General features: G+C 44.4%; 5 protein-coding genes across 6 annotated transcripts; all 5 read right to left on the bottom strand.

Moving 5' to 3' along the window:
- Window positions 1-1,390: 1,390 nt before the first annotated feature.
- On the bottom strand, window positions 1,391-2,567 carry LOC120647148 (dehydration-responsive element-binding protein 2E-like). The gene has a single exon (XM_039923798.1). The coding sequence runs from the start codon at window positions 2,448-2,450 to the stop codon at window positions 1,530-1,532; it is 921 nt and encodes a 306-aa protein (XP_039779732.1). The 5' UTR covers window positions 2,451-2,567; the 3' UTR covers window positions 1,391-1,529.
- Window positions 2,568-3,624: 1,057 nt separating this feature from the next.
- Window positions 3,625-8,902, bottom strand: LOC120647145. Of its 2 annotated transcripts, none has more exons than XM_039923794.1 (14): window positions 7,920-8,902; window positions 7,744-7,837; window positions 6,798-6,984; window positions 6,455-6,713; window positions 6,126-6,338; window positions 5,959-6,045; window positions 5,703-5,837; window positions 5,514-5,627; window positions 5,167-5,414; window positions 5,014-5,094; window positions 4,704-4,935; window positions 4,467-4,565; window positions 4,198-4,386; window positions 3,625-3,931 (listed from the first exon to the last, which is right to left on the bottom strand). In XM_039923794.1, exons 1-14 carry the CDS (start codon window positions 8,235-8,237, stop codon window positions 3,836-3,838), a joined length of 2,352 nt encoding a protein of 783 aa, XP_039779728.1. In that variant the 5' UTR covers window positions 8,238-8,902; the 3' UTR covers window positions 3,625-3,835. The 2 variants fall into 2 exon arrangements, with proteins under 2 accessions (XP_039779728.1, XP_039779729.1); XM_039923795.1 differs by having other exon boundaries at window positions 3,625-4,078.
- A 942-nt stretch (window positions 8,903-9,844) lies between these two features.
- Window positions 9,845-12,817, bottom strand: LOC120647147 (histone H1-I-like). The gene is made up of 7 exons (XM_039923797.1): window positions 12,451-12,817; window positions 12,167-12,222; window positions 12,017-12,087; window positions 11,479-11,922; window positions 11,277-11,396; window positions 11,003-11,186; window positions 9,845-10,333 (listed from the first exon to the last, which is right to left on the bottom strand). Exons 1-7 carry the CDS (start codon window positions 12,611-12,613, stop codon window positions 10,145-10,147), a joined length of 1,227 nt encoding a protein of 408 aa, XP_039779731.1. The 5' UTR covers window positions 12,614-12,817; the 3' UTR covers window positions 9,845-10,144.
- Window positions 12,818-13,615: 798 nt separating this feature from the next.
- LOC120647146 (polyadenylate-binding protein RBP47B'-like) lies at window positions 13,616-18,381 on the bottom strand. Its single transcript, XM_039923796.1, has 8 exons — window positions 18,140-18,381; window positions 16,583-17,066; window positions 16,378-16,454; window positions 16,175-16,305; window positions 15,417-15,513; window positions 14,851-14,997; window positions 14,173-14,273; window positions 13,616-14,085 (listed from the first exon to the last, which is right to left on the bottom strand). The coding sequence occupies exons 1-8, from the start codon at window positions 18,257-18,259 to the stop codon at window positions 13,995-13,997; spliced, it is 1,248 nt and encodes a 415-aa protein (XP_039779730.1). The 5' UTR covers window positions 18,260-18,381; the 3' UTR covers window positions 13,616-13,994.
- A 1,781-nt stretch (window positions 18,382-20,162) lies between these two features.
- LOC120647149 (E3 ubiquitin-protein ligase BIG BROTHER) lies at window positions 20,163-24,526 on the bottom strand. Its single transcript, XM_039923799.1, has 8 exons — window positions 24,143-24,526; window positions 23,308-23,469; window positions 22,840-23,074; window positions 22,097-22,134; window positions 21,634-21,678; window positions 20,957-21,084; window positions 20,654-20,762; window positions 20,163-20,565 (listed from the first exon to the last, which is right to left on the bottom strand). Exons 2-8 carry the CDS (start codon window positions 23,446-23,448, stop codon window positions 20,512-20,514), a joined length of 750 nt encoding a protein of 249 aa, XP_039779733.1. The 5' UTR covers window positions 23,449-23,469; window positions 24,143-24,526; the 3' UTR covers window positions 20,163-20,511.
- Between the last annotated feature and the right edge of the window lie 2,106 nt (window positions 24,527-26,632).

Consider the following 26,632-nt stretch of genomic DNA (forward strand, 5'->3'; position numbering starts at 1 on the left):
CGTCCCGCCATCCACCGCCGACGCCGACGCCCTTCACCACCGCCGTTGCTAATCGTCCCCGATCCTAGCTCCATCGCCGGTGATGTCCCCGCCGCCACACCGCGCCGCCCTCGCATCATGCCGCATCGCCACGCCACTCTTGCAACCGTGCCCCCTCCCACCTTCTTCTAAGGTCGCTGGTGGCCACAGCCCGTCCCCGGCAACCACGTTCCTCGAAGTCCGGTCGCCGCAACTGGAGGAGGAAGATGAACGGGGACCTTGTGCAACGCGCTCGATTCCACTCGCGCACGCGATAAATAGACTTCCCCGTCATCCGGCCCATCCCTGTGACGGCGTGACCCCGTCGGGACACGCTAACACGCATAGAAGAAAAATTCTTTATTCAATCGGAAAAACACATGAACAGGGATTTGAAAACCGGAAAATGGAATCTCAAAACCGGAAAATTCTTTGTTCAACTGGAAAAACACATGAACAGGGATTTGAAACTGGAAATGGAATCCCGAAACTGAAAAATTCTTTGTTCAACCAGAAAAACACATGAATAGGGGTTTGGAACCGGAAAATGCAATCTCAAAACCCGAAACTTGTAATTTTAACCGGAAAAGAACATGACACACCTCTATTCAGGGATATGCAACCAGAAAATGTATTTCTTAGACTATAAAATTGTGCTTTACCCAAAAAAATTACTCGAAATAGGCTGAAACAGAAAAACAAAGATTCAATAACCGTAAACGTGTTATTTTTTTAGAAAAATTAAAATTTATAATAAGAAAATTATGAATATATCAAGAACGTTGGGTGTGTGATCACATTGAGGCTAGATAAAGTTATTTAAATTGAAAACATGGATAGAAGAATGTTGACTTTTTTGCAACAGGAAAATAAAATAAGCTGAAAACGAATGATTATTTGTCAAGGTTCCTGTTGATGTCTTCTAATGCCTCCGTTTATTTCTCGTAGGTTTGTTTGGACTTGGCCGTTGACTTTAGGAGCTTCATTTTTCGGTTGCAGAATGGATGGCCATGACTCAGCTAAATTTTCCGGTCACACAGAACAATTTCCGGTTTGAATCTCCTAATTTTCCGGTTGCGGAATGGATGCTTATTTTTTCCCGGTTTAAAGAAATTTTTTCCGATTTTGGGATCACATTTTTTCGGTTTCGGAGTTGGGAGAGGAGCGCTGAATAACTTATTTAGCACCCTGGGTGCTAAATAGAGAATGTATATTTTTAAATAAAAATTTATATTTTTTAATCAAAATTTTATATTTTTTAAATACGACGCGCGTATATTTTACTAGTAATCATCGGCCATTCGAAGATGCATAGTTTTTTTTTTAAAAAAAAATTGTAAGCTTGAGAAAAGTAGGCGTAGCTCATCACAAATTGATGAAAGTTCATCGTGCCAAACTTATCACCCAGAATCAGATTCGTACATGAACTTGAAAGGTAAAAGTAACAAGAGGTCCAATGTGCATGCAGATAGATCAGAGATAGGAAGGACATTGCATGGACTCAGATATGATTACACGTCCCAGACAGGGATGGGAAGGCAGCTTCCGAACTGGTCGACCTCATGCAGATCGTCCATCTGGAACCCTCCGTTCACGCCGCCGTGGCCTCCTGCGATGTCGTTGAGGTCCGCGGCCAGCGCGTCCCAGTCGAACTCGCCGTTGCCGCCGAAGCCAACCTCGGCATCACCGTGGAAGCTGCCTTTGGTGGCCGCGCCGTCCTCGTCCTTGAGCACGCCGATCTGCTGCAAGAACTCCCTGAGGTCGAGCTGGGGCTTGTCCGCGCCGGGGCAGGCGCCCTCGCCCGGCTCGGTGTCGCCGTCGTCGGCCGCCATCGTGGCCGTGTCCACCGCCTGCTCCAGGGCCTGGAAGCAGGACATGGGCGGCGGCGGCAGAGCCGCGTGGGCAGCGACGCCGCCGCCGTTGGTGTCGGTGGACGCCGGGAGAGGCGGGACGAGCTGGTGGGGGGTAGTAACTCTGGCGCCGCCCTGCGGCGGCTTGGTGGGCGACGCGCCGCCGTTCTTGAGCTCCTGCAGCCTCTGGTGGATGACGTGCACGTTGTGCTGCGCGTTGAGGTTGAGGAGGCCGTAGGCCGGGACGGCGGCGCCCCTGGCGGAGGCCGGGAGCCACCTGAGGCGCTGGTGCGCGGCGGCGGCGGCGGTGACGGAGGCGCGGAGGTGGGGGAGGTTGAGGAAGGCGTCGGGCCCGTAGAGCCGGCGCGCGGCCTCGTCGTAGGCGAGCGCGGCCTCCTCGGCGGTGGCGAAGGAGCCGAGCCAGAGGCGGGTGCGCTTGTTGGGCTCGCGGATCTCGGCCACCCACTTGCCCCACGTCCGCTGCCGCACGCCGCGGTACTCGCACGCCGCGTTCTGCGGGCCGCCCTTCCCCCGCGTCGGGCCCTTCTTCCACGCGCGCTTCCGGCCGCCATAGCTCTCCATCGCCGCTAACTTTGAAGCTCCAACTAACTTTGAAGTGGATCGAGGGGAGGATATCTGCTAGGAGGAGGGTTTTGAACTTGGAGTGGGAGGGAGCGTAGTGAAGTGGGTGAGGAGAGTGTGACGAGGGGCGCAGGGGTTTAGTAGAGTGGCGCGCGGGTGTGATCGGCAAGGCTGCTTGGCTCTCGCATGCCGTGGGTTTAAATGTTGTCACGGCCGGGAATGCATTGCATGCATGCTCGGTGCACATACAGACCTGTGAGCGTTAGCTTTCGTCGGATCGGAGGCGGCATGTGACCGTTGGGCATCTCTAGGAATATATTCACGCCTTCACGGTACTGTACATTATATTGCAAAACAAAAAAATAATTTAATTAATTTTCTTGATTTTATTCTCTATGCATGTTGTCTAATTCTGAGGTACTTATCCACGAAAATATTTTGATTTAATCATTTTTTGTTTTTTTGTAATTGCAGATTATTATGCTAGAGGCTTTGCCTGGGTTTCAATTCCCTGGACTACTAAACCCTGAGCAGCAGCATGCATGCGGAGGAAGAAGGAATAATCGGTCGAGACGAGAACGAACGTACGGTGGGCAAGGCGATCGAACACGTTGATTCGTCGTCATGGTAATAAGAGCGGCATGAATGCGAGGTATAAAGATCCACCTCACAGCATTTTTTGCCCTCACGAGCGCGCTCTTCACATGCTCCTCGTCCACGTCGGACAGGGCGCATGCGATTCCTGAGCCCTCCTCCGGCCTTGTCATGTGGAGATCGATCTCTCCTTGTTTGACCGCCTTGCTCTACCATGCAGACTAGGGCAGATGCGGATAAGCATACTTTGGCCACATTTGCTTGCTATACGCATCCTTTTTTTTTTTTGAAATACAATACGACGCTCACAAACACGCACTTACACTCGCCTATGTAAAAATACGTGTGCAACTTTATCTCTGTGAGCATCTTCTGTGACACAATGCATATACAGCGACCCTAGAAATATGTAATTGCACTGCAATTGATTCATGAAGAACTTGAACCTGCATCCATCATCTGCCCAATTATGTCAATTTCCTCAGCAAACAAATGCAGAACTGAACGACAGAATCCGGTTCATTCTCAGTGAGAGCTAACGTGGCTTGTCATTGCAAGCACGAGAGCTGGAGAAGAAATATTGTCCATCAATGTTTCAATAGGCGGAGTCGCGGAGACAATGCGCTGTTGCAGTTTCTGAGCTGATCTAACTTGGGCTATCAGTAAAAAGAACAATATTTAAAATACAAAGGAGAGATGTACAGAATGTAAGAATAAAATCTATAGATCCCTTCCTAATAAGTATGTCAATCCTGTTCTTTACAGTTGCAATGCTGCCTCACTAAACACTTTCAGGAAGCTCTTGAGCAGATGTTTGGCAACCCAGTTCCCTTTGTTTCCAGGAGACCTTGCCGCCAAGGGTCATTGTACAGTTTATAATGCAATACCTGTCAAAACTAGTCTTTCTCAGCAAATATGGACACAGCAGAGCAATAGTTCTAGGGTGCAATGGGATACTTGAGAAGCATGGACATGTGGTCAGGCAAAATTCTGGTAATACTGAAGATAGTTTCTATGATTCACCAGTGCTTCTACTGAAAATGCAACCAAATATGTTTTCAGTTCTATCACATAGCAGATGCCAGATGGCAAGCATGGTAACATCCATACCAAAGGTTGAAGAGCATGTTTACTTTGAATATTTTGAAGTTACCTGTATAAAGGTCGCAAAGACATCATCATCGTCAGGTAGTTTTGATACCTCAACAGACCAGGGTGCCTCTTCAGAGAACAGCCTTTTCTGTCTCTGTGCCTCTAGCAATATGGAGTCTCGATAGAAAAACCTCTGCCACATCTGGCGCACATTTCCAAGCATAAACTCTACTTGTGTTTCGTTTATTCCCTGGCGATATGGAGAAAGTAAGCATTCCACAGGCAGTATGTCCAAAAGAAGAAAAAAGAAGAAATAGAGTAAAAACATACTCGAAGTGTATTTATGAGGTTTGGAATGTCATCTTCTTGTACACGGACCGCAAAACTGTTGTAGTTGAGCACATTTTCATATGGCAGAAAAATTCCATCCTACAATGCAAGCCAAGAGAGTAGATAGGTCTGTGTAAGAGATCACATGATGAGATGTTCCGTCATGTCACAAAGTCTACCCATATACTCATTATATGGTCCCTTGATACTTGACACAGGGAAAATGATGGTGTATACCTGAATTATGACAGGAATACATCCTTGAAGCATGCTGTCTTCCATACGCCCACTCCAGCCATCCCCTGGCAGGACACCACAGAAAACAGAGCTTGCTAGTTCCTCATAATATTTCTCAGTTCGTAAATAGGTAACCGTCACATCGGCTGCATGCTGCCTTCCAAGTTTTCCTTGCTTGTTTGGTGTGGAACCAAATTGAGCTGCTAGCTTCTGCCGAATGCCCATACTATACCTGCATTATGCAATCAAAGCAGACTGATGAACAAATCCTGTCACATATTCAGACACACAAACTTACATATATACGTACGTGTCTTCTGGGCGGCCTCCTTCATATGCTTGACCTAGATTACCATTGAAATAGAAGAGTGTTGTACGGTTAATCCTTGGCCTGCAAGAGTTGTATTATAAGTTACAAGGAACATAAATAGTTCATAGGATATGTTGCTAAATTTCCAGATACCTTGCCCATAGTTTTAACCATATAGCCCCTGGGTCTGGTCCCTTCCATGCAGGAAGCACTAGATCCTTTCTTGGATCGAAGCATGGATGGTTGCCTCTTCTATCTAAAGGAATAGGATCCCAGTTGTCTGCCCAATAAGCAGTTGTTGAATTCCTATGTTTCGTATTAGTATTTCCCCAGTGGACAAGCATCATGCTGTTCCAGATTTCTCTTGGAGCATAGCAGGCACCTTCATCCCATGAAAAGAACTGCCGTTATGGAAGTTGAAATGCAATCAGTTAGAACAACTACTGAACAAGAACTAAAGAATCATTATACAGTTAATTTCATCGAAACATGAAACCCACCCAGATATGGTCTCTTCCCGAAGTACGGTTCCAGTAAGGATACTGCTGAGCTATGTGATCATACGCCATTCTATAGTACTCCAGAGCATGGTAGCTCCTGAGGCGCAGGTCCCTCTAAAATTAAAACTCAAATTAACAGAGGAGAACACCATGACCACTGAAACACAGCATTTGCATCACGATTCTCACCGGCATTAGCAGATGTGGAGTATCATCAGATCTAGTTATTAGACATGAATCAAGAACTGGCACATAGAAATAATCAGCTTCCTCCCCATTAAGAGTGCGGTGAGGGCTAGCAAGAATGCTCTCATAGAGTGCCATCTGCATGGAAAATAAACAAAACATTAGTCAGATGTGCTTGTGCTGGTAAACTCATCACTGTGAACATGGTACATAAAACATTAAGTATATCTGCTAGCAACCAAGATTAACAAACACAAACCTGGGCACCATACAATTGTTGAGTCCACAAAGTTCTGTTCCTGTCATCGTAAATCCTATTCACACACTGGAACTTGAAATGTCGTCCCTGCGGAAAAGCATATCTCAATGCTGCAACAAAGCTTTAAGAACACACACATACAAAAAAGAAACTTATGACATACTTACTTCAAGAAGATGACTGTCAAGCTCAGCTGGCAAATCATATACATATATAAGTGGCCTTTTTTTCTGAACAATGGCCTTAACATTGATGGGGGTACTGCTTAAAATTTTCATGTCTGGTAAATTCACTGGTGGCTGGAGCCAGGAGGGCCAGTCATATGCAAGTGAATATGCTGATGGGATACTGCAATCAATCCCAAAATATCCACTGTCACACTGAAAAATACTCAATGAGATTATAGCTGACAAAAGTAATACAAAACAGTGCACCAAGTTAAATTTAACACAAGCAATTTCATTTCTTTAGCTAAATAGTTTTCTCTGAGACGTACCTGACAGAAACCATCATGGCAATGTCCATGTCCAGAGCACTGGTTGATGCAGCTGCATTCAACATGTGTCTCACAGAACTGCCCCCAGAGCCCATCATATTTGCAATCACATTCTTCTTTATATTTCACTTTGGATGAATATGCATCCTCAGGTACCACATTACACCATCCTGACTTACTTCCGTTTGTTGTGAATACATTTTCCAGGTCAGGTGTTTTCCAATCGGTAAGCTTTGGATCATCAGGTTTTGCAGGTAAACTAGAAAGATGGACTAGAGAAGCTTAATAATACTAAAGTGTCTCAAAAACACATAATCAAAATAAGCATCAACGATAGTCTTACATTGTTTTAAAACCACAAGCTTCTGCCACAGGCCGATCTGGGTATTTTGTTCCTGGACCACAAAAGCACATTGCCCTGGTTGTGTCACAGTGAGCTGCACACATGGAAACTATCCATCGTCCTGCAGGCCATTCTGGGGAACTCGGGAGATTACATTCCAATTTCAAAACCTCCTCACATCCTTTCCCTGCATCAGTGAAGCCGTATTGTGATTTGAGTCTCGATTTGGAATACAGCACCACAAATCAAAATGCTATGGGAATCTTTAGGAGCAAGAGGAAATATCAATATTAGCAAGAAAATTATACATTTATGTCTCCATCTTCCTACAGTGAGTAGCACCGATGTTCTTCCATTTTTACATAAAAGAGTTGTTTTTTTTTTTGTAAATCCATAATATGGAAAGAGCAATCCGTTCACTAGCAGAAATATGTAAATAGATAAACTAGGGTATAGTCAGATAATTGAACAATAATCAGTAGCTGTTTATTGCAGATTTCAGTTCCCATTTCGTGTTGGTCAGATACTTGCAGAGATCAAATCCAAATTTAGCTTGGCAGGTCATTGGAGTATTGCATATGAGGCTTCAATACTGCCTTTCTTGAAGTCATGAATCTATGCACATGCAAACTGAATGGTCTATATTCCTTCAGACACGCAATGTTCTTGCTCTCGCAGAAGTGAAGAGTAATTTGAACCGAGTATGTTACAGATCAAGATAAAGGCTTTGGTACTGAGCATACTCCCAGATAATACGCAATTGGCATCTCATGTTTTCTAACTCTATGAATGTTCTATTTACCACTTTTCTCACTCAATTCCTATCTTAAGCTCTTGAGAGCCAGTCCTTACGAGTACTAAGAACCATTAAACTTTAAGCGCTACAAATTCCTGATGGAAATGCATTCTGATTAATAGAAAGTGACAACTGAAAATTAAGACCAACCAGAATATCCATGAAAGCATCTGCACTCTCCCAGATCATAGTTGCACACACCACGGCCACTGCAGTCTTTCTCACAGCGCTTTGCACCTATACGCTGTCGTGAAAGAGAAATCCAAATTTAACTCAAAACAAACTAAATCGAAGCCCAATGAACAGGGATAACGATAAGTGCACACCTCAGTGATATTGACAGACGAGGAGTTAGCATGGCACCCAGCAAGCCACCTCCCAACCTCAGCCTTCCAGGGTGCGCCACGGAACGCCACAGCGCCATGGGAATCAGAAGGGAAATGCCCCCTGAGACGCGAGTCCACCACCCCAACGCCCGGGGTTGCATTCCTTGGGTGGCCTACACTGCCACGAGCACCGAAGTAATCCAAGGAGGAAGGAAGGATAGGCACCATGAACACATGGACAGCGGTCACAAGCACCACCAGGGCGCCGGCAGCGCCCACAAATGCCACTGAGCATTTCGTCGAACGGATTGCGAGCATGGTCAAACTACCATCCGAGCATCACATTTGGCAAATGCATTGGAAAATTGTGCGTGCTGGATCAGAGCCCGCATAATTTGATCCAAATTAGTGGAGGCAACATCAAGGAACGGACCAAAAAGATGCTAGTGATTCAAGAAACTTTTACCAAGAACCAATCAACTGAAGGACACGGAATTTAGCAGCCATTCATGGACACGCAACCATCCGCAGAATCGACCATAGGATTCCCTCAAAAACAAAAGAATCGACCATAGGAGACACACAAAACGATGCGATTTAAACACAAGGGAATGGCAACGGGATGCGGGGAAACAGGAACAAGGACCTCGCGCTTATCGGGATGGATGGAGAGCTAGAAGACCTGGAAAGAATTGACTCTCCCTGGGAGAATTTGGGAGGCACGGGCCGCAAACACGAGAGAGAGAGAGAGAGAGAGAGAGAGAGAGAGAGAGAGAGAGAGAGAGAGAGAACTGAATTAAAATCACGAAGGAGCACGACCGGTCGGAGGGTCGGAGCGGATCTTGAGGCTCGGAGCACGACCTGTCGGAGACTAGAAGCGATGTTCGGGTTCGACAAGAATGCGATAAATTGGAGGGATTCCGAGCGTGGCCTCCAGGGTGTGCGCCGCACCAAAGAGCAAATACTCCAGCACCATTTTTGGGGGGCTCGGAACTTGGAAGTACAAAGCAGACTAGCAGAGGACATCCACTGCGACTGACAGAATGGACCCGCTCGTCGAGGGGCAATTTGGTCTTGTGCAGTAACGATCTTTTTAGAAGAAATGCGGAATCACAGAAAGAAAAAACTGTCATCTGTGTGTAGGTATTCTATATATGCAACTTTTTAGAGTGGTATTTCATAAATTCCGCTAGCTATGATATTCTTTTGTGAAATTTCGTACTATAAACGAAAGAGCATGGTACAATGGAAAAACTGTGTATATAATTTACTTCGTGAGGTATATAATCCATTCGAATCTCTCACATAAACTATTGCCTTCGATCCGGATCTTTTTTTTAATGTACAAATGAGGCCCCACGCAAGTGATTTGAGTTTTAAACGAGTTACAAGGAACGTGTTGTACTTAAAAGTGAGTGCCCAGGCATCGATCTTAGTTTGCTAATCGCACCAATTGTTCGTGAAAAGAACGACTTCTAAGTCTTCTTGAGTGGAAGATCAAAGAATAGCTCGATGCAACCTAATTCAAGTGCTTTCGATGTGCGTCAACTTCTGGTTAGTTAATATTAAGTAGGAGTAACTAAAGACTAGAGTCTAGATATAAAGTTGCAAGTTCTGGAAGACTTCCGAACAGACCTATGAACCATTGCTATAAGCTAGGACTAGATAGTATCCTTATGCCAAATTTGTGAAATTACATGTGAGGAAATACAAACATTATCACCAATTCAGAGTACTAAACCAGTATGATCAGGAGCAGTAAACCTTCATGAATTAAGAAATTGGGCATTCCAGTTATATTAACTCAAGCAAAGGACGCATTGGGCTTCAAGTATTTTTTGATCTGTTTGTAGTCTTCAACTGCCAAAGTAGCAGAGGGGCAACAGCATTCAAACAAATCATTGAATAGTATGACAACTATCTCGTCAGGAAGAAAAGGAAATATCATGTTTCAAATTTACATCAGTATCACTTCAAGAGACAAAAAATGCAGTTTCATTGGCAAAACAACCAAGCAGAAGAAGAATGCTGACATTTTACTATATCTCGAATTATACATATGGAAAAGACTCTCTCAACCTGTATGACTATACACATGCTTTTTGTTTATTTCCCGGACTCAAATGAATCAATCAAATAGGAACTAATAATATTTGGGAATGAATGAAGTAATGGATTCTAACTACACCAAGTTTTGCTCGCTAAGATTTCGTATAATTATGCTGCTATTCCACAAGGAAAGTGCAGGGCTTCAAAAACCAAAACATGCTACTGGAGCTCCCTTCTGCATCACAAGCTCTAGTATTGTTCATATCCTTAACCCCAAAGGGTTGCCTCACATCATCTTTTTTGTTCTCCGGATCCTTACTAGGTGTCCTCTTATTCTCCGGATCCTTACTAGGTGTCCCCTTATCCTAAAGAAAAGCATATTACAATGATTAGATAACTGCACAATCAAATACAGGTGAATAGCTCATTGGTAATGCCTTCTGTACCGTACAAAAAGCCGAGTTCAATTATGAGGTGCACAGAAATGTATGATATGCTCACACACAATGAACATAGAATAAGGCGGGAAACCTACTTGAGACCAGAAACAAGCATCATTATTAGAAACCAATACTGCACAGGTACAGGCATACAAAATAACACCGATAACAATATTAGAAACTATATCTTCACCATACCATTAATACATCCGGTAACTCTTGTTCTAAACATCTGCATAATCAGACTTGCTGATTTGGTACACAATATCTGAAGCCTAAGAAAACCCATAGCATTTATTAATCTTTCACATAGCTCTACAAGCTTAAGTTGTGTGAATTGCTGATGCAAATTCCTCACTGTAAGATCTATCAAATCATCAGGGGAAGAACTAGTAATAGGCGGTCATTTATTTTAGGGCAGAAGTCATAGGCAGCCATTTAATGTGAACATTAGATGCTCTTAGATAATTCAAAGATCATAGGCAATCATAGGTTAGTCCCAGCAATGAAGATGTTGAAATTTCACCAAGTAAACACCATGATCTAAAGCCACAGACACTGAATAAGCAAATACTATAGCCATGCCGGATTCACCTTTGGTGGTTTCTTGAGTGGTGAGCCTGCCATTGCCATCCCTCCAGCTTTAACATTCTTGATACGGTTCGGTGATGGGGATGGAAACCGCTGCGGAGTCGGTGGTGTTGCCTTCACCTCCTTCAGCACAGAGGGTGACCTTTGCTTCCCGGCTTCCACCTTCAACCCCACCTTCTTTCCCTTCCTGCAGAAACCAACATTCAGCAACTCAAGCAACAATCACTAAAATCGTCTACACACAAAGCTTGCATTGTGGTGATTGTTTGCAAATTACATTGGGCTTGGACTCTTTTTCACTGTTTCTTGTCTTGCCACTTTCTTCGCCGTATCTGAGGAAACGGGATCACTGGCGCCAGCATCACAAGCCACCTTCTCCACCGCATCGCTCCCATTCCTGCACAGATGAAACTGTCAAGGACCTGAAGTGCCAATGTGATAACTGAATTTCTGCATTGCTTCGGTGAGGGAAGACTTGCATTGGGTTTGAGCTATTTTCCTCGTGGATGTCTGTGACAGGCCGGCTCCCACCGCCACCAACCATCCGCTTGAGCTCATCGTAGAACTCCGAAATCTGGCCAAGTATATCCTTTCCAGAAAAGAGGTTCCTCGCTGAGAGAGTGCTCTTGAGCTGCCTGGGCGGGGCGTGCTTGTTGAGCAGCGCCTCCTTCTCAGCATTGCTCGGTCGCTTCTCCGCACTAGACTTGATGGCCTCCTTGGCATTCTTGTTCCACCGAGGGGCACCGAACGGCGGCGGCCTACTTGGTGGCTGTCGCGGGGGCGGCGTCGCCAGCGCAGGGTCCTGGTTCTCGCTGTCCTCCTGGAACCTCTTCTTGGGCGCCGCCTTCGGCTTAGGCGGCGTGAAGGTGGCAACGGGGCCGCCTGCGCCGCCGCCCCGCCACTTGAGATTGTTATTGCCGTCCCTGAGCAACGGGGTGGAACAAAAGGTCAGAACAAAGATTGATCCAAGGTTGTGCACGAAGACCACCTGAATTGGTGGGGAAAGTTCTTGGCAACCTGGGATTGGGGGCGTTGACGTCCCTGTCGCCGAACGGCAGCATGGCCGACACTGATCGCAGCAGCTTGCCCTGTTCAGAGGAAGAAGCATGAGACGGGGATTGATTTAGCTATTCAAGGGAAGAAAAATGCTTGCAAGAGTAGACCGACCTTGGGGCTGGGGCTCAGCTTGAAGAAATCCTCCGCCGTCTTCGGGTGCCGACAATCTGCATCGCGTAGCAAATCAAGAAATCAGCACCGGTTTTTCAGAAGCAAAGTTCAGATTTTGCAAGAAAAAGGACCAGAAATCAGCTGCGCGGATCAAGAACCGGGCCTGTTCTTGAACCATCGATCAACGCCCACTGCTTTGGTTTCCCCGCAATCAAGCGCGGCCAACCAACAGGGGCGTGGCGCGGGGGAGTGCCAAGAAGAGAGGGAAGGGAAGGGCGGCGTACCGGGGCGGCAGAACCAGGCCTCGTCGTCGACGTCGGCGCGGCCGGCGTTGGGGTTGGTGAGGTCGGCCCAGTGCGGGGCCTCGATGCTCTCGTAGGTCTCGTCGCGCACGTACCGCGACACCACCCGGCTCCAGTCGATGTCCTTGGGCTCCATGGACTCCATCGCCCCTCCCCCTCCTCCCTCTGCCGTCTCCTGCCGCGCAGCGCAGGCGCGGGGGAGGAGCCCCGGACGAGGCGGGAGCTTGAGTAGGATCGAGAGGGATCGGGAGACGTTGTGGGTTCTGGTAACTTGGTCGCGGCGGCTCCTCCTCCGTCGCGCTCGTGAGTTGTGCGGGGGGCGGGGGCGAGCCGTTGCGCGTGTTATGACCAGAAGAAGGGGGAGCCGGGAAGGGAAGACGACCCGTTGGCTCCCAGCCAATTTTCCGACCGTTGGAGATCACCGATAGTACAATAATGGCGGCGGACGGTGGTGGCTCCCAGCAGTGGGCGGGGCCCACATGGATCCTCCGGCACGCACATGAGCATGCCAGCATGGTCAAAGCGAAGGGCTCGGTAGAGTAGAACGTTCCACGGCACAAGCATCGAGGAAATAGTTTGGGGGTAGCTCTGGCGAGGCGAGATCACCAGGCGTCAGTCGTCACGGCGTCACCTGATGAGATGTGCGACCCAGATCTACAGAGGCAGAGATGCAGGATGGGAGTACTGATCGTTCCAATCATCAGATGGGAACCAACCATGAGGTGAATTATAGGCCGTGTTTGGTTAGAAACCATGGTATTACTGTAGCACTTTTGACCAAAAATTTAGAGTAGTAAACGAAGTCTAATTACAAAACCACATCCACAACCCCCGTGTAAATCGAAAGATGAATCTAATGAGGTCTTTGACCGCGCGATTAGAGGATGGTTACTGTAGCGTCACTGTAGCAAATCATCAATTAATTACTGTCATTAGATTCGTCTCGAAAAGTTACACCCATCCCTGAAAAGATTTTGCAAATAGACTTTATTTAGTACTCCATGCATGCGAGATTCTCTTCTCGAAAAACGTGCGCGAAAAATTTACTGTGTATCCAAACACGGCCATAGTTTTTTTTTGAACTAGGTGAATTAGTTGGTTCTGCTTCTACCATTGCGGGGAGAAAGAGAAACCCACCCAACAGATATCAAGTGAAGATAATGCAGCATATTGCTATGCAATTGTGGAATCGAGTGAACTGCAGTCCAGGATCAAACAGCAGAAAACATCAAGGGGGCAAAAAAAAAAAAACGGGGCTACACAGATAACTTTCACCGCTCTCACAACACTGTCCTGATGGTGTTAAGCAGCAGCCTAGAAAACACAAAAGGGCCATGCCTATCATACATGGGGTGCGCTCAGCGTACATGAAGCTGTCAATCAGCCTACTGTAATTTCGCGTCTGGTGATCGATCGCTATCATAGTAATAATGTTGACTGGGAAGTGGGCGGAATCATCCGCGAGGAAACCCAGCTGTGCCCACAGGCATTGCAGTCTTTGGAGGAAGGCGACCTTGGATGCTGGCTCATGTCGGCTGGGGCAGCGGGTTCGTCTTCAACCACAAGGACCGCCCTAGCATGGCTCGACCATAAACATCCATGTATGAAGCGTTCAGCCTGAGATTGCAAGGGGGAAAGAGGATATGGGTTAGAAAACACCTTGGAAGAAACGGCGGCGCACGAGACAAATGTGACTGATCTTACTTGTCGACATCAGGTATGTTCATCGGATCATATGGCTCCTCTTTTTGTTCCATGCCTGGATGGCTACCAGCAACAGAAGCGGGGTCAACAGTTCCGTCAACCTGCAAGAATGTGAAATTTGTTAAACATACGAGAACGAGCTTTGGCCAGACACGAATCACAGATCAGCTGTGCACTACGAAACATGAAAGATCATGGGAAGTGTGCCCGAAAGATCATTTCCTTATAACGGGAGCATGTGCAAAGCTCATACAAACCTACAAGATTAGCAGGAACAGAACTAGACAACTAAGACTAGTATATGCACATTCTACTGCCCTAAAGTCTTTCCTTCAGCGATTCAATACGGTGAACTATATAATTCACAAGGTTACAATTTTCTAGTTTTGGAAATCCTATACATGTTTAACTTGAGGGTGCATCATATAACAACATTGCTCATATGAAATAAACAAGCATCAAGTCTCCTGATTCACAACCTTTTTTTAGGGAAACAGCACAGGAGGCCCCTACTAAGGATAAAAAAGATATGTATAGGCATAGGCTCTAAGCCTAAACAAGAAAAAAAAAGGTATGCTTATGAAATCTTCATTCAAAACTTACTGATAAATGCACAAAAGCACAGCATGGAAACTCAGAAAAAAATACCATGAATGTAATTCAGATCAAAATCCTTACCTGTTGGGGATACTGGCTATATCCAGCATAAGCACCATATGCATATGAAGGGTCCTGAGCATACCCATATGCATCATACCCATAGCCATAGTAAGTGCTTGCCCATTGATTTGGATCTGCTTGCTGACTCCACACAGCTGATGGGTCCTGCATATGGTTTCATGGGATTATAAATAAGAAGACATTAGATTCTACTTGAATAGATTCCAGTAGTGGGAAAAACACAGAATCACAACCAGGAAAAGAATGCAAGTTCAGGGAGATATATAAGAAAAATGAACGAAAACTGCTTAGAAATTAATTCTACGTCAAACATGCAAACCCCTATCAGGCTGTCACCCAAGACAGAGAGTACAGACAATATCATGTGGATCTGATCAATCTTCACTCTAAGTGTTAGCACTGGGTGAGATCTTCTTTAGCATGCTTATCGATGCAAACTCCCACATTTGCACAACTGCCTCTACTTAATTTCACCAGGTCCATAGATCCTCAATTCTAAGTAGGCTGAAGAGAATTAACAAATGTCATATGTTTATTCAGTAAAGACTTTAGTACAAATATACCTGTTTACTTGCAGGACTTCGGCCCCATGAAAGCCTAACTGCTTGTTGGCCAATCATTGTGCCATGAAGACGTTGTACTGCCTCTTCAGCTGATGCCCTATAATGGTGATAATTGGTAATGGTAAATGCCCCCATCTTTTCATACATAAAGAAGATTTAGATTCTACTACCTCTGTCGTGAAATATAAGGCATCTTGAGTTTGTCCTAAGTCAAACTATTCTAAGTTGACCAAGTTTATAGAGAAGAGTACTAACATCTCCCACATCAAAGAAGTAAACTATGAAAATACATTTCGTAATGAATCAAATTAATGCTCATCAGATATAGTAAATATTATTGTCCTATTCTATAAACTCGGTCAAATATAGAATAGTTTGACTCCAACTCAGAATCCCTTATACTATTTCAGAACACATGTAGTGGTAAAGAATGCCATCACTATGAAATTCATCTGCTTTTGAAGATGGAGAATATGTGCGAAAAAACAATAGACATATCCATCTGATATCAATAGTAAATTGAGTCCCTCTCTGTTGCATTGTCGATGGAGTGGTACTACTGCGCTGAAATGTTTAGTTTTGCTTGTAAAGCATGTCTCTAATGATGTTGACAGGCATACTTATTATAGGATGTTAAGACATTTGGATTTTGGACAAGCCCTGATCTGGATATAAACATAACCAGATACCATGAGGTTGGTAACTAGAACCTCCCATGTCTTGGACAGTGTAAACAGAAATTTTCCTATAGCACTTACCTAGCTGCATACTGTACAAATCCACACCCTTTACCGACTGGAATTTTTACATATATAAGCTCCCCAAACTGAATACATATCTGCTTCAGCTCATCTTCTGTCACATTCGGGTCCAAGTTACCGATAAATATCTGCAAATGTATCCCAAGGTAAATGGCATAGTCAACAGAGAAACTGATTAGAAATATGGTAGGGGTTCGTACCGTTGTGTTTGTAGGATCGCTATCAGGTAGAGCTGTCTGGAGCTGAGGCACTGCATAGGCTGTTGCTGGATATATCGCTGCATATTTGACATAACTTTAAGAAAAACCAGTTGAAACTTGTAATAAGTTCATGAAAGAAATATAAAGAAAATGAAGAATCTCCTACAAACAAAACCATAGTAAATTACAGATCATCTAATATTACCTTTAGTAGCTGAATACTGAAGCTGAGAGCCAGCAGATTTCTTAGGTATCGCAGCACTTATCCGCATAGGTCTTGTTGAGCAGTACACACCATTCATTTCTGTCATTGCACGGTTCTTTTCATTTTCATCAGCGAACTTTACAAATCCATATCCTTTAGATCTCCCAGTATTTGGATCTGTGACAACCTTAGCTCCTCTGACAGATGGATAGTTCACACGGAATGTCTCCTGTAGTAAGTAATCTGTGACATCTGGTGCCAGGTCCCCTACGAAAATCGAATGATCAGGTCCTGCATCAGGACGCTTCTCACCAGAGCTGAAAGAGGCCCAGTTCATTCTGAACGTGTGTTCAGTTCCAGGCATTTGTGTGCCATTGTAAGTCTGCAGAACTTTCTCAGCAGCTTCATGAGAAATGAATTCTATGAACCCATAACCCTCTGGAAGGCTTGTTAGTTTGTTGCGTATTATTTTGACAGATTGTACCTACGCTTCCAAGAAATACACGTCTTAGTACAATGAGTCCAGTGCTCAACATGAAAAAGAAAACTATACAACACAAACTATGCTTACATTCAATTGAAATCAATATGATGCTTCTGATATTCAGATGAAGTTGCAACTTTCTATGGTAAAAGAAAACATCTATTATCAGCTCAGTGCCAAAATAAAGCAATAAGGCAGCCCAATCACAGACCAGACATGCAACTTCTGAATGGGTGCTGCATCAACGCAAACAGCTGTCAAGGAATATTCTATTACACAACTTACAAAAAATGGAGTTTTGACTATTCAGGAAAAAAAACCCAGATTTTCTATTGCTCAGCAACTATGAGCTACAAAAATTCACAATATCATCCTACCAATGCTGCGTAAACAAGCCCAAAACAGTTTAATGCTTTCCTACAAGATCCAAAAAAACGGCTCATTCATACAGATAAAATAGGTCTCAAGCACTACATTCGCCAAGACACAGACAAAACAATCTACAATAGCTACTGTGACAGCATATTCAAAAGGCCTATGCAGATAAGTTCACTTGCTCAGTTAATTTATCTGTCGAACAATAGCACGCGTGGTTAAAGTCTTCACACCCAGATACAGTTGCCTGGACAATGTTTGTGAAAACCCGTATTGCTACTTACACCAGAAGCTCATCAATTGGCGCAAGAGGAAGCATGTGACCACTTGAATGCACAATTGTTTGGGTCAATTTCAGAACGAAAAGGTTGGCTTGACAACCCTAGGACCATGAAACCCTTACCACTCAGAATAAGGCGCGCAGACACGGTTGTCAATAAACGTAGCTACCCTAACTAAGCCCAGGGAACTAGAAGCCACTATAAGTTGACGCTGAAGCATCCAAAAGCTACATGTACCAAGTAACCTGAATTCACCCAACCCGCAGCAATGCAGCCGCTCAATCAGACATTCAGATTAAACCCAGCTCAAACTCACCGAATTTAGACCGCGTACCAAACAAATCCTAGGTAGAAACAGCTGCCTAATCGGGGCGCGAGCACGGCCTAAGGGGCAGTATGTTGAAGGGCGACGCCTACCTCCCCGGTGTGGGCGAAGCAGCCGTAGAGGTAGTTCTCGTCGGTCCAGTACTGGAGGTCGCCGATCCACAGCGTGCGGACCTCCTCCAGGCTCGTCGGCTGGTGATACGGCGCCGCCATCGAGCGGCGCGGGGTTGCTTGGGGGTCGGAGGCGCGGCGGGGACGAGGGCGTCCTCCGGGCTGGGACTAGTGCGGCCGCTCTCGGACTCTCTCTCGGCGTGGTGCTGCCTCGTGCTCGTCTTCTTTTCCTTCGCCCCGTTAATCTGAACCAGATTCACGGGCTTTTGGGCCTTTATCGGGCCCATATTTGGGTGGGCTGGTGGTCAGTTCACACAATGTGAGTGATTGCATTATCCTAGGTGGGCTGGTCCAGTTAATAGAATCGGCCCATGGTCAACATGCTCCCCCCATCCTGACGCCTCCAGCCGCCCTGCAGTGCGGCGGTGCCTGTGCTCGTCGCCTCGCCGGAGCTAGCGCCATTTTCCCGCGGAAAAATTCCTTTTTACAACCTTCAACTATTGTGTTGATTTTATTTTTGGCCTTAATGTACAAAACCAGGAATCTTTCAACCTTTCAACCTCCAACTATCAAAACCGTTTGATTTTCACCCTTCTCCGATTTCCAAGGCAGTTTTTTCTTCTTTTTTTCTCTCTCTCCAACTTTAATAGCAAGGGAAAAATAGTTAAATGAGTCTAAAAATTATGAAATTTTTTAGAGAGGTTGAGTAGGTGATAGGGAACCTATTTTAACTATTATTTCTAGTTATAACTCAAAATATTTTGAATTATAAATATTTGAATATGGGTAAAATTTAAAATTTATTGAATTTTTAGGGTAAAAAAAGTGATCCAAAATTAATCAAATTTTAAAACTAAGTTTCATTTTAAATTTAGTTTACCATGTAAATTTTATCTGACTAATGTTCCATAGCAATATTGTAATTTTGTTCATAAAGTCCAAATTTGCGCCAAACTTGATAATTTTAACAGATTTTGAAAAATTTCCGCGTAACACGAATGAAATGAAATTAATATGATAAACTACGTTCAAAATGAACCTTAGGTTTCAAATTTGGTAAATTTTGGAGCATTTTCTGATACCCTAAAATTCAATAAATTTTAAATTTTACCCATATTCAAATATATATAATTCAAAATATTTTGAGTTACAACTAAAAATAATAGTTAAAATAGGTTCCCTATCACCTACTCAACCTCTCTAAAAAATTTCATAATTTTTAGACTCATTTAACTATTTTTCCCTTGCTATTAAAGTTGGAGAGAGAAAAAAAAACCTAAAACTACCTTGGAAACCAGAGAAGGGTGAAAATCAAACGGTTTTGATAGTTGGAGGTTGAAAGATTCCTGATTTTGTACATTAAGATTGAAAATCGAGCCAATGCAGTAGTTGAAGGTTGTAAAAAAGACTTTCTTTTCCCGGTCAAAAACGAGGAGCTCCACTCCTATCTTCGGCAACTATCATTGCAGGTCAATTGAGTTTTTGAGTGTTCTCATGCAAGTACTCACACCAGAAACGGAGGAGCTATTCTCTCCAAAGAGGGAAAAAAAGGAAGCAACTCTAAAAAACTTGACCTGCGGGGGGTAAGACCGCCCCCACGGCATTGTTTGAGAGGTAGAATGACCTTCTCACAGCAGTCCAAGAAAACCCCCGAACCCCTGCCCCACCCGTACACGGGGACCCGTCGCCTTGTGAGTTAGGCCGGGCTCCACAGTGCTTTGGACATGAGGCAGGCGAGGGAGTTTTTTTAACCGGAGGCGGAAATTCGCCCCTTCCGGGGATCGAACCCACGACCTCCGGAGTGCCGCCGAACTGCCGGAACCAATTGGCCCGACAGACACACGGCCTGGGGGTACAAAAATGAAAAATCGTATACATGACGCCGGCTAAAAAGCCAGGATAGCTATCGATACACGAATCCTGAGGAAAAACGGCAATGCAAACATGTGCCATAAACCTGGAAGTTAACTTAAAAGAAATGCTGACCAACAGGCAGAAGCAGCCGGTAACAAATCATTTTTTTTTATCTGTCCGCAAAATCTTAATCATATTTCAACTTCAAGTAACACAAACTAGAGCATGCTCATTGCAATGAACAAAAACATATCGAAGTGAAGTGATCGAGCATGCTTTCGTCTAGCAGGTGGTCTTAGTTCATAGTCGGAACTCTACAGCAGCCTACAGCAAACCTCTCGGTAGCAACTACATCTGATTATAACCTATATTTGGTAATATGATGCTAATACACAATTCTAAGGAGGGGACAACATGCTGGCTTTCAAGCAGAAATCATGCGTCCATTGGGGGCAGTGGGCTCAGCGCGACACCTTCATGGAGGCCACATAACCGATAACTCATTGCCTCTTGGGTTCCTCGCCAGGAACTTCGGCGAAGCAAACTGGGCATACCTGCGAAAGAAATGTATTTTGCTCAGGCGAAAGAAGCACGGGTAGAAATGAAAACCAGACATTATGGTGCCAATTTTTAGCTGTTGACCTTGTTTATGCTAAGCCATCTTGTCACACAGCTGGCGTGGTATACATGCTTGCAGGGAAGCGTCATCTGCAAATTTCCTCTCCTGTACTCCATTTGGCAAATCACACACCTGTCATCCAAAGGAAAGTCCTTCAAGTTAACTTCATATCCAGTCAACAAGCAGTACGAAGTTGTTGCAAACAATTTCATATTCTGATCCACTGTGGACTGGTAAGCACAGACCATCACGTTGCATCAAATATATATTAATATGCCACAAATTTTAAACATGAAGATAGCAGAAATGAAAGATTATGATCTGACCTTTCACGGCGTGTTTTCTTCCTTGAAAAGAAACCACACTTGTACTTTGTGACAGGAAGCAATGAAATGCGTTCTTGGGAGAGACCACGGCTCTGGGTTCCAACTGCCTCTCCCAAGTCCAACAATTCCTGTCACCAAAACCTTGTTAGTAATGGAGTTTCCAAAATAATCAAACATGAGAAGAAATACAATAGAAATGAAACAGTACAAGAACTTTGCCAAAGAATGGTTAGCGGAAATATAGCTCAACCATTGAAATCACATTGTAATATGAACAGTTCCATTGAATGAACCAAATAGAAGCAGCACACCAAGGCAAATTTGACAAGGAGTTTTTCAGATTAAAAAAAAACAAAGAAGACATATATGGTTATTCGAATAAGAAATGCTTTCTATCAAGTAATGAAGCAATCTATTAATTTAGACCAGCCAAGCATAATGTCCCATACAGCACTGGCTACTAGAAATTGCTTAACATTTCCACAACTACCAGTTGGCACCCGTGATACAAAGGAGAAAGGCACATATAATGAATAGACAAAGGAAATTATTTACTTGCACAAACAAACTCCTACTCTAGGACAATAAGTACAGCAATACATATTTGAAGTATTGCTTTACCTGAGATAACCAGCATGAGAACATGGACAAAAGATTGGTGCAGGGAAGTCACTAACCTCATATGTCATATTGTCAGGGTCAATGTTATCTTGCCAAACAACCTACAGATATAGTAATGATTTTTCAGTGAAGCAACTGGAAACCACTGCCATCCGCAGCAGACAACATAAATGTCATCTCACCTATGGAAAAGAAACTACATCATGCATGTTTCAGTGTTTATGAATAGACAATAACTGAATGTCAAACGATATACAAAGTGGAACGTAGAATTGATAGAAGCAACAAATATTAGGCATGTTATAGGGTCACATATGTCAAGATATTAGCTATCGGAGACAACTTTGTGGCATCTATACCTGAAAATATAAAAGGCGCTTTTAGGCAACACTGGACAATGGACATAAATTGACTTATCAGAGACAGAAAAAATGTGGTGAAACAACAACAAAAAGAAGAGGAATTCGTACAGTAAGGGAAAACAATGCCACATGCACTTGTTCTTAAATCTTCGTTTACCTGAGGACTACCCGGAGTTTGATGTGCCTGTTGGATGCCTGTAAAAAGAACAACATCAGAGAGGCAGGTCAAGATGGAGTTATTTTGAGTTAAATTGTTAAAAAATGTGCAAAAGTGAAAATGATGAAGAAGTTGCAAAGTGACTGTCTGATTTGACGGGGGAAGGGGGGGGGGATAAAACCATACGACTCATTAGTGAATGTTAATGTAATAATAGAATTCAGCAAGAGCTGTTGCTTTATGTATGCTTGAAACTTTGAGTAAGCTTGTCATATTGAGGCCTCTACTCTCCTATCAGTATAAAATCCAAGGTTGACTATTTTACAACAAAAAATCTATAATGAAATAAGGAATGTGACGACTGCATATGTACAAAAAATCTACATTAGTACTCATGAACAACTCTAACTGCACATGTATTTCAAGTTGCAACGGAAATGTGACGACTACAATATATTCAGCTCAACAGTAGTCACTGATTTTAGGCTGACAGAAGCAGATTATTAAGAGTACAGTTTAATTCCCAGGTGAGAGATGCATAGTGTTATCCTAAATTCTGCATCCACCATCTGATATGAGATCCCCAAAATAACTTTTCAGTATGTAGACCCAGTGTGCATTAATTGCAAGGAAGTGATTGTGATAAACTGAAAGTACCATTGTATATCATTAGCAACTTAAAAGAGAAATTAGCGAAGTTACCAAAATGGTGTGACTTTCAGGACTTCTGTTTTCGAACTTACATTCCTCGGTAGTAGAATTTGCAGTTGTACGGGAAGCTTCACCACCCTGCAGTACAACATTGGCAGAGTCTACATTGTTTACAGGTGTAGTGTTATCCCATATTCTGCGCCCACCATCTGCTCTATACATGTAATCATCTATGTCGTAGACATGGGCGTAACTGTAATAGTTCCCTGGAGCAGAATATCCATACTTGTACGAGTTTGTATGCATCATTGCCCAGTATGGATTACCCTGCAAAAAGCAACAACAAATAGTGAAGTAAAAGTTAAAACATATAATGATAAGGGGAAAGAAGGAATCGCTAGCTACGGCAGTGAATTACAGCCCCCAAAGTAATTACATTGGTGTGGCAAATACACAAGGTTACAAAATCAAAAGTTTGGCAGGAAAGGTCTCAATGAGATGGAGTCGACTGGCTGTTGTATAGCATGATTTGAGAAAAGTGGCAATTATGTTTTGCATACCTGATCCTGAAAGCCATCGGTAAGAGCAAAGTCAGCATGAGCATAGGTGAGACCTTCAAAGAAATCCATAAAGCTCTCGGTAACAGTGTACGGAAATCCAGTGTTTATGTAGTGGAGTTCCATTTGTCGACTGCTGTTCATCCCTTATGATGCAACATGAACCTAACAGAAATCAACCAAACAAAGGTGAGTTAAACAGTCTCATAAAAATAGAAATCAGAAACAATCGGATGTGTATCAAATGTTGGGATAGCTCTATATACATCTGATTTTGATGAAACCAAAGCAGGAATGGGTCGCCAGCTGCAGCTGGGGATCAAAATAAAAGCCTAAATGTACGGGGCCGTACAATTTGCGCGCTGATCTTTAAACTGAACCAGATGGGCAGCAAAGACATTAAGCAATACTGCAGATCTTGGTTACTGAATCTTAGTAACGGATGTAGGTATCAGTTTGCAAGCTGATATTCGCATTACACAGCAGCCTAATTGTCATCCTACCGCAAAATGATTTAACAAAGGTGGCCCTGCTACAATGCCACAATGGGCATTCACCAAAGCGGAGGACAACGGATACCTTGCACGAATCAACGCGCAATCCAGAAAAGAATAACCGTGCAAGAGGGGCGGAGTTAATGGGGTTCAGTTCAACCTAAAAAAAAAAGTGAAAACAGACTGGCATTGATACTCCATTAACAATTTAACAGCAACCAAAACCGCAGCAAAATGGAAGATTGGCGTATCCATCCCCGGAAGGTCGAATTGCTCACATCAGAGAAAGGGGAGGCTCAGACAAGAACAAGATAACGAAAAGCAAAGCAAAGGCTTTTACTTACCGGACAAAGGAAGAAAATGCAAGTCCGGGCAGATCTCCACCTCCAGAACCAGTAATGGAGTGGAGAAGGAGGAGGGCAATGACTGCGCGATAGAACAAGTCGAGGTGGCGTGCTTCCGCGGAGGGAGAGGAGGATGCGGGAGCCGGAGAGGCGGAGGGGGAGGCGCGCGGCGAGGAGGGGCTCTGGGTGGCGGCACAGGAGAGGCGTCAGGCGCGGAATGCGCGCGGGAGATGAGGCGAGAGATGGATGCACGGCACGCGGCGGGAGCGCGATGCAGTGGCCCGCGAGGCGCGAGTTTGGCTGCCCGCCCGCGCCGACGAGGTGGAGGAGGGTTGCGAGGTGAATTTGGGGGGCGGGCAAGGACGCAGGAGCAGGAGGACGAGGCGTCGTTCAGAGCTTTGGCTGGCTGATATCATAGGATGCCAGGAGTGGGGCTGGCAGGCAGATGGTGCCACGGTGGGGACAGGTTTAAGAGAAAACAGAAAAGTAGTATATATATTTTTTCTTCCGTTTTGCTTTGCTATCATCAAAATATAAAAAATCACGATACATTTGCCTCATTTTCTCTCGGTTTACGATTTTCTCTCGGCTCCACTGTCAACGTTTTTCTAGTTTCATGGTGTAGGTTTTTTCCAAGATAAAATCCGGAAAAAAAAATCAAGAATCATCACCCATTGGAATGCCCTAGCTATGCACATAATAAAAACTCCTCCACTTGCGATGACACCCAAACAGTCAAATGAATTGGATTGCGGTGGCAACCTTAATGCAATAATTTACTGCTGGCGAGTACGAGAAGGAATGAGGGGGAACCACCGCACTTCACCTAAAAGAGCACGACAATTACTGTCACCACCAAATCTACCCATGATTGCACCATGGAAACCACGGTGATGCGGCACAAGAAAGGTTATGCTTGGCAAGCACACTGGCCGTGATTCCCAAAGGGTACTACGGAGGGCCATGTTTGGTTTCCCTCGTGAAATTTTTTACACAAAAAGACGAATGTATGTATGGAGTACTAAATAAAATTTATTTGCAAAATCTTTCTACAGATGGGTGTAATTTTTCGAGTCGAATCTAATAAGCCAAGTTCCACCATGATTGGCTACAGTAACCGCCTCTCATTATTCTCTAATCATGCGGTCAAAGACCTTATTAGCTACAACACTTGCTACAATATCATGATTTCGAAAATTATTTTGTAATTAAACTTTATTTAATATCTCTAATTAGTGGTCAAAGAGGTAAAAAAATTTCATAAAAACTTTTTCACCTCCTGACCAAACATGGCCGAGATTTCGCGACCAATGCTGTGCTTAGTTCCCAGAAAAAACACTGTAGCAGGCTGTAGCACGTTTGTTTGTGTTAAATATTGTCCTACCATGACCTAACTAGGCTCAAAAGATTCATCTCGCAACGTACATCAAAACTATGCAATTAGTTTTTTTAATTTACCTACATTTAAACTATGCAATTAGTACTCCATGCATGGATCATTTACTATATTTAATGTTTCGATGTGATTTTAATGTGATAGAAAATTTGGAAAGTTTGAAAGAATTTGGGGATCTAAACATACCCCAACTGTGGAGCTGCCTGTACCAGTAGATGGGCGTGTGCCTGTGGGCTGCGGGCGTGGGACAGCGCGGTTTCCTCTGTGACCGTGCTGCGTTTCAGGCAAGCTGATTTTTTTTCCCAATTCACAGTTACATAGTTTTATTTTTTTCTAAATGTAAATGTTCAGGCTGTCTGTTCTAAAGCTAGTAGACGATTTCCACAAACTAGTGCACGCTCTGATGAAGCAATCGCCACGCAGTTTTTTTTTTTTGACATCAGAATCGCCACGCAGTTGATGCGAATGGCAAGGTAGCCGCAGGCGTTTTTTGAGCTGCGATTGATTGGCATGCGTGGTGTGGCTTGCTTGCTTGCAAGCAACAGCATGTGTAGATTCTTGGAGCTTCGTGTACCCCATCTTGGCTTGCAAGTCACAAATGGAGCGTGCTGCTCGGTTATCTCGTCTTGCGTGACAACTTACAAGTGGTGTGCCCATTAGCATGGGGGCATAGTGCTCCAGCTAGGATTGCCCGAGAAGGCGAGTGTGAGTTGGCACGGTGGCCTCCGACGTGGCCGCACTGGACCAATCGGGATGACCCGCCGCGCCACTCTTGGCTCCCGCCCGACCGTGACGTCCAATCGCACCGGGTCCCGCCACGTGTCGTGCTCCGGTTTGAGGATCTCTCCTGAAAGCAACGGGGATTGAGTTTTTTTATCAGATTATTAATTATTATAATTCCTTGTTTAATCGACAAGCCATTAGATTCGGATAAAAGCAAAAGGCAGCCGAGCGCCGGGTTCCACTTCTACTGCGGACAACAACGGGGCGCTTCTATTCCTCCACAGGGGCATTCTGATCCCGTCTCTCTGTCGGTGGGCCCACATGATTCTGGACCCACACGGCGGTGACTCCGTGCCGATCTCTCCAGTGCG

Source organism: Panicum virgatum, chromosome 9K, assembly GCF_016808335.1.
Source record: "Panicum virgatum strain AP13 chromosome 9K, P.virgatum_v5, whole genome shotgun sequence".
NCBI classification, from domain to species: domain Eukaryota; kingdom Viridiplantae; phylum Streptophyta; class Magnoliopsida; order Poales; family Poaceae; genus Panicum; species Panicum virgatum.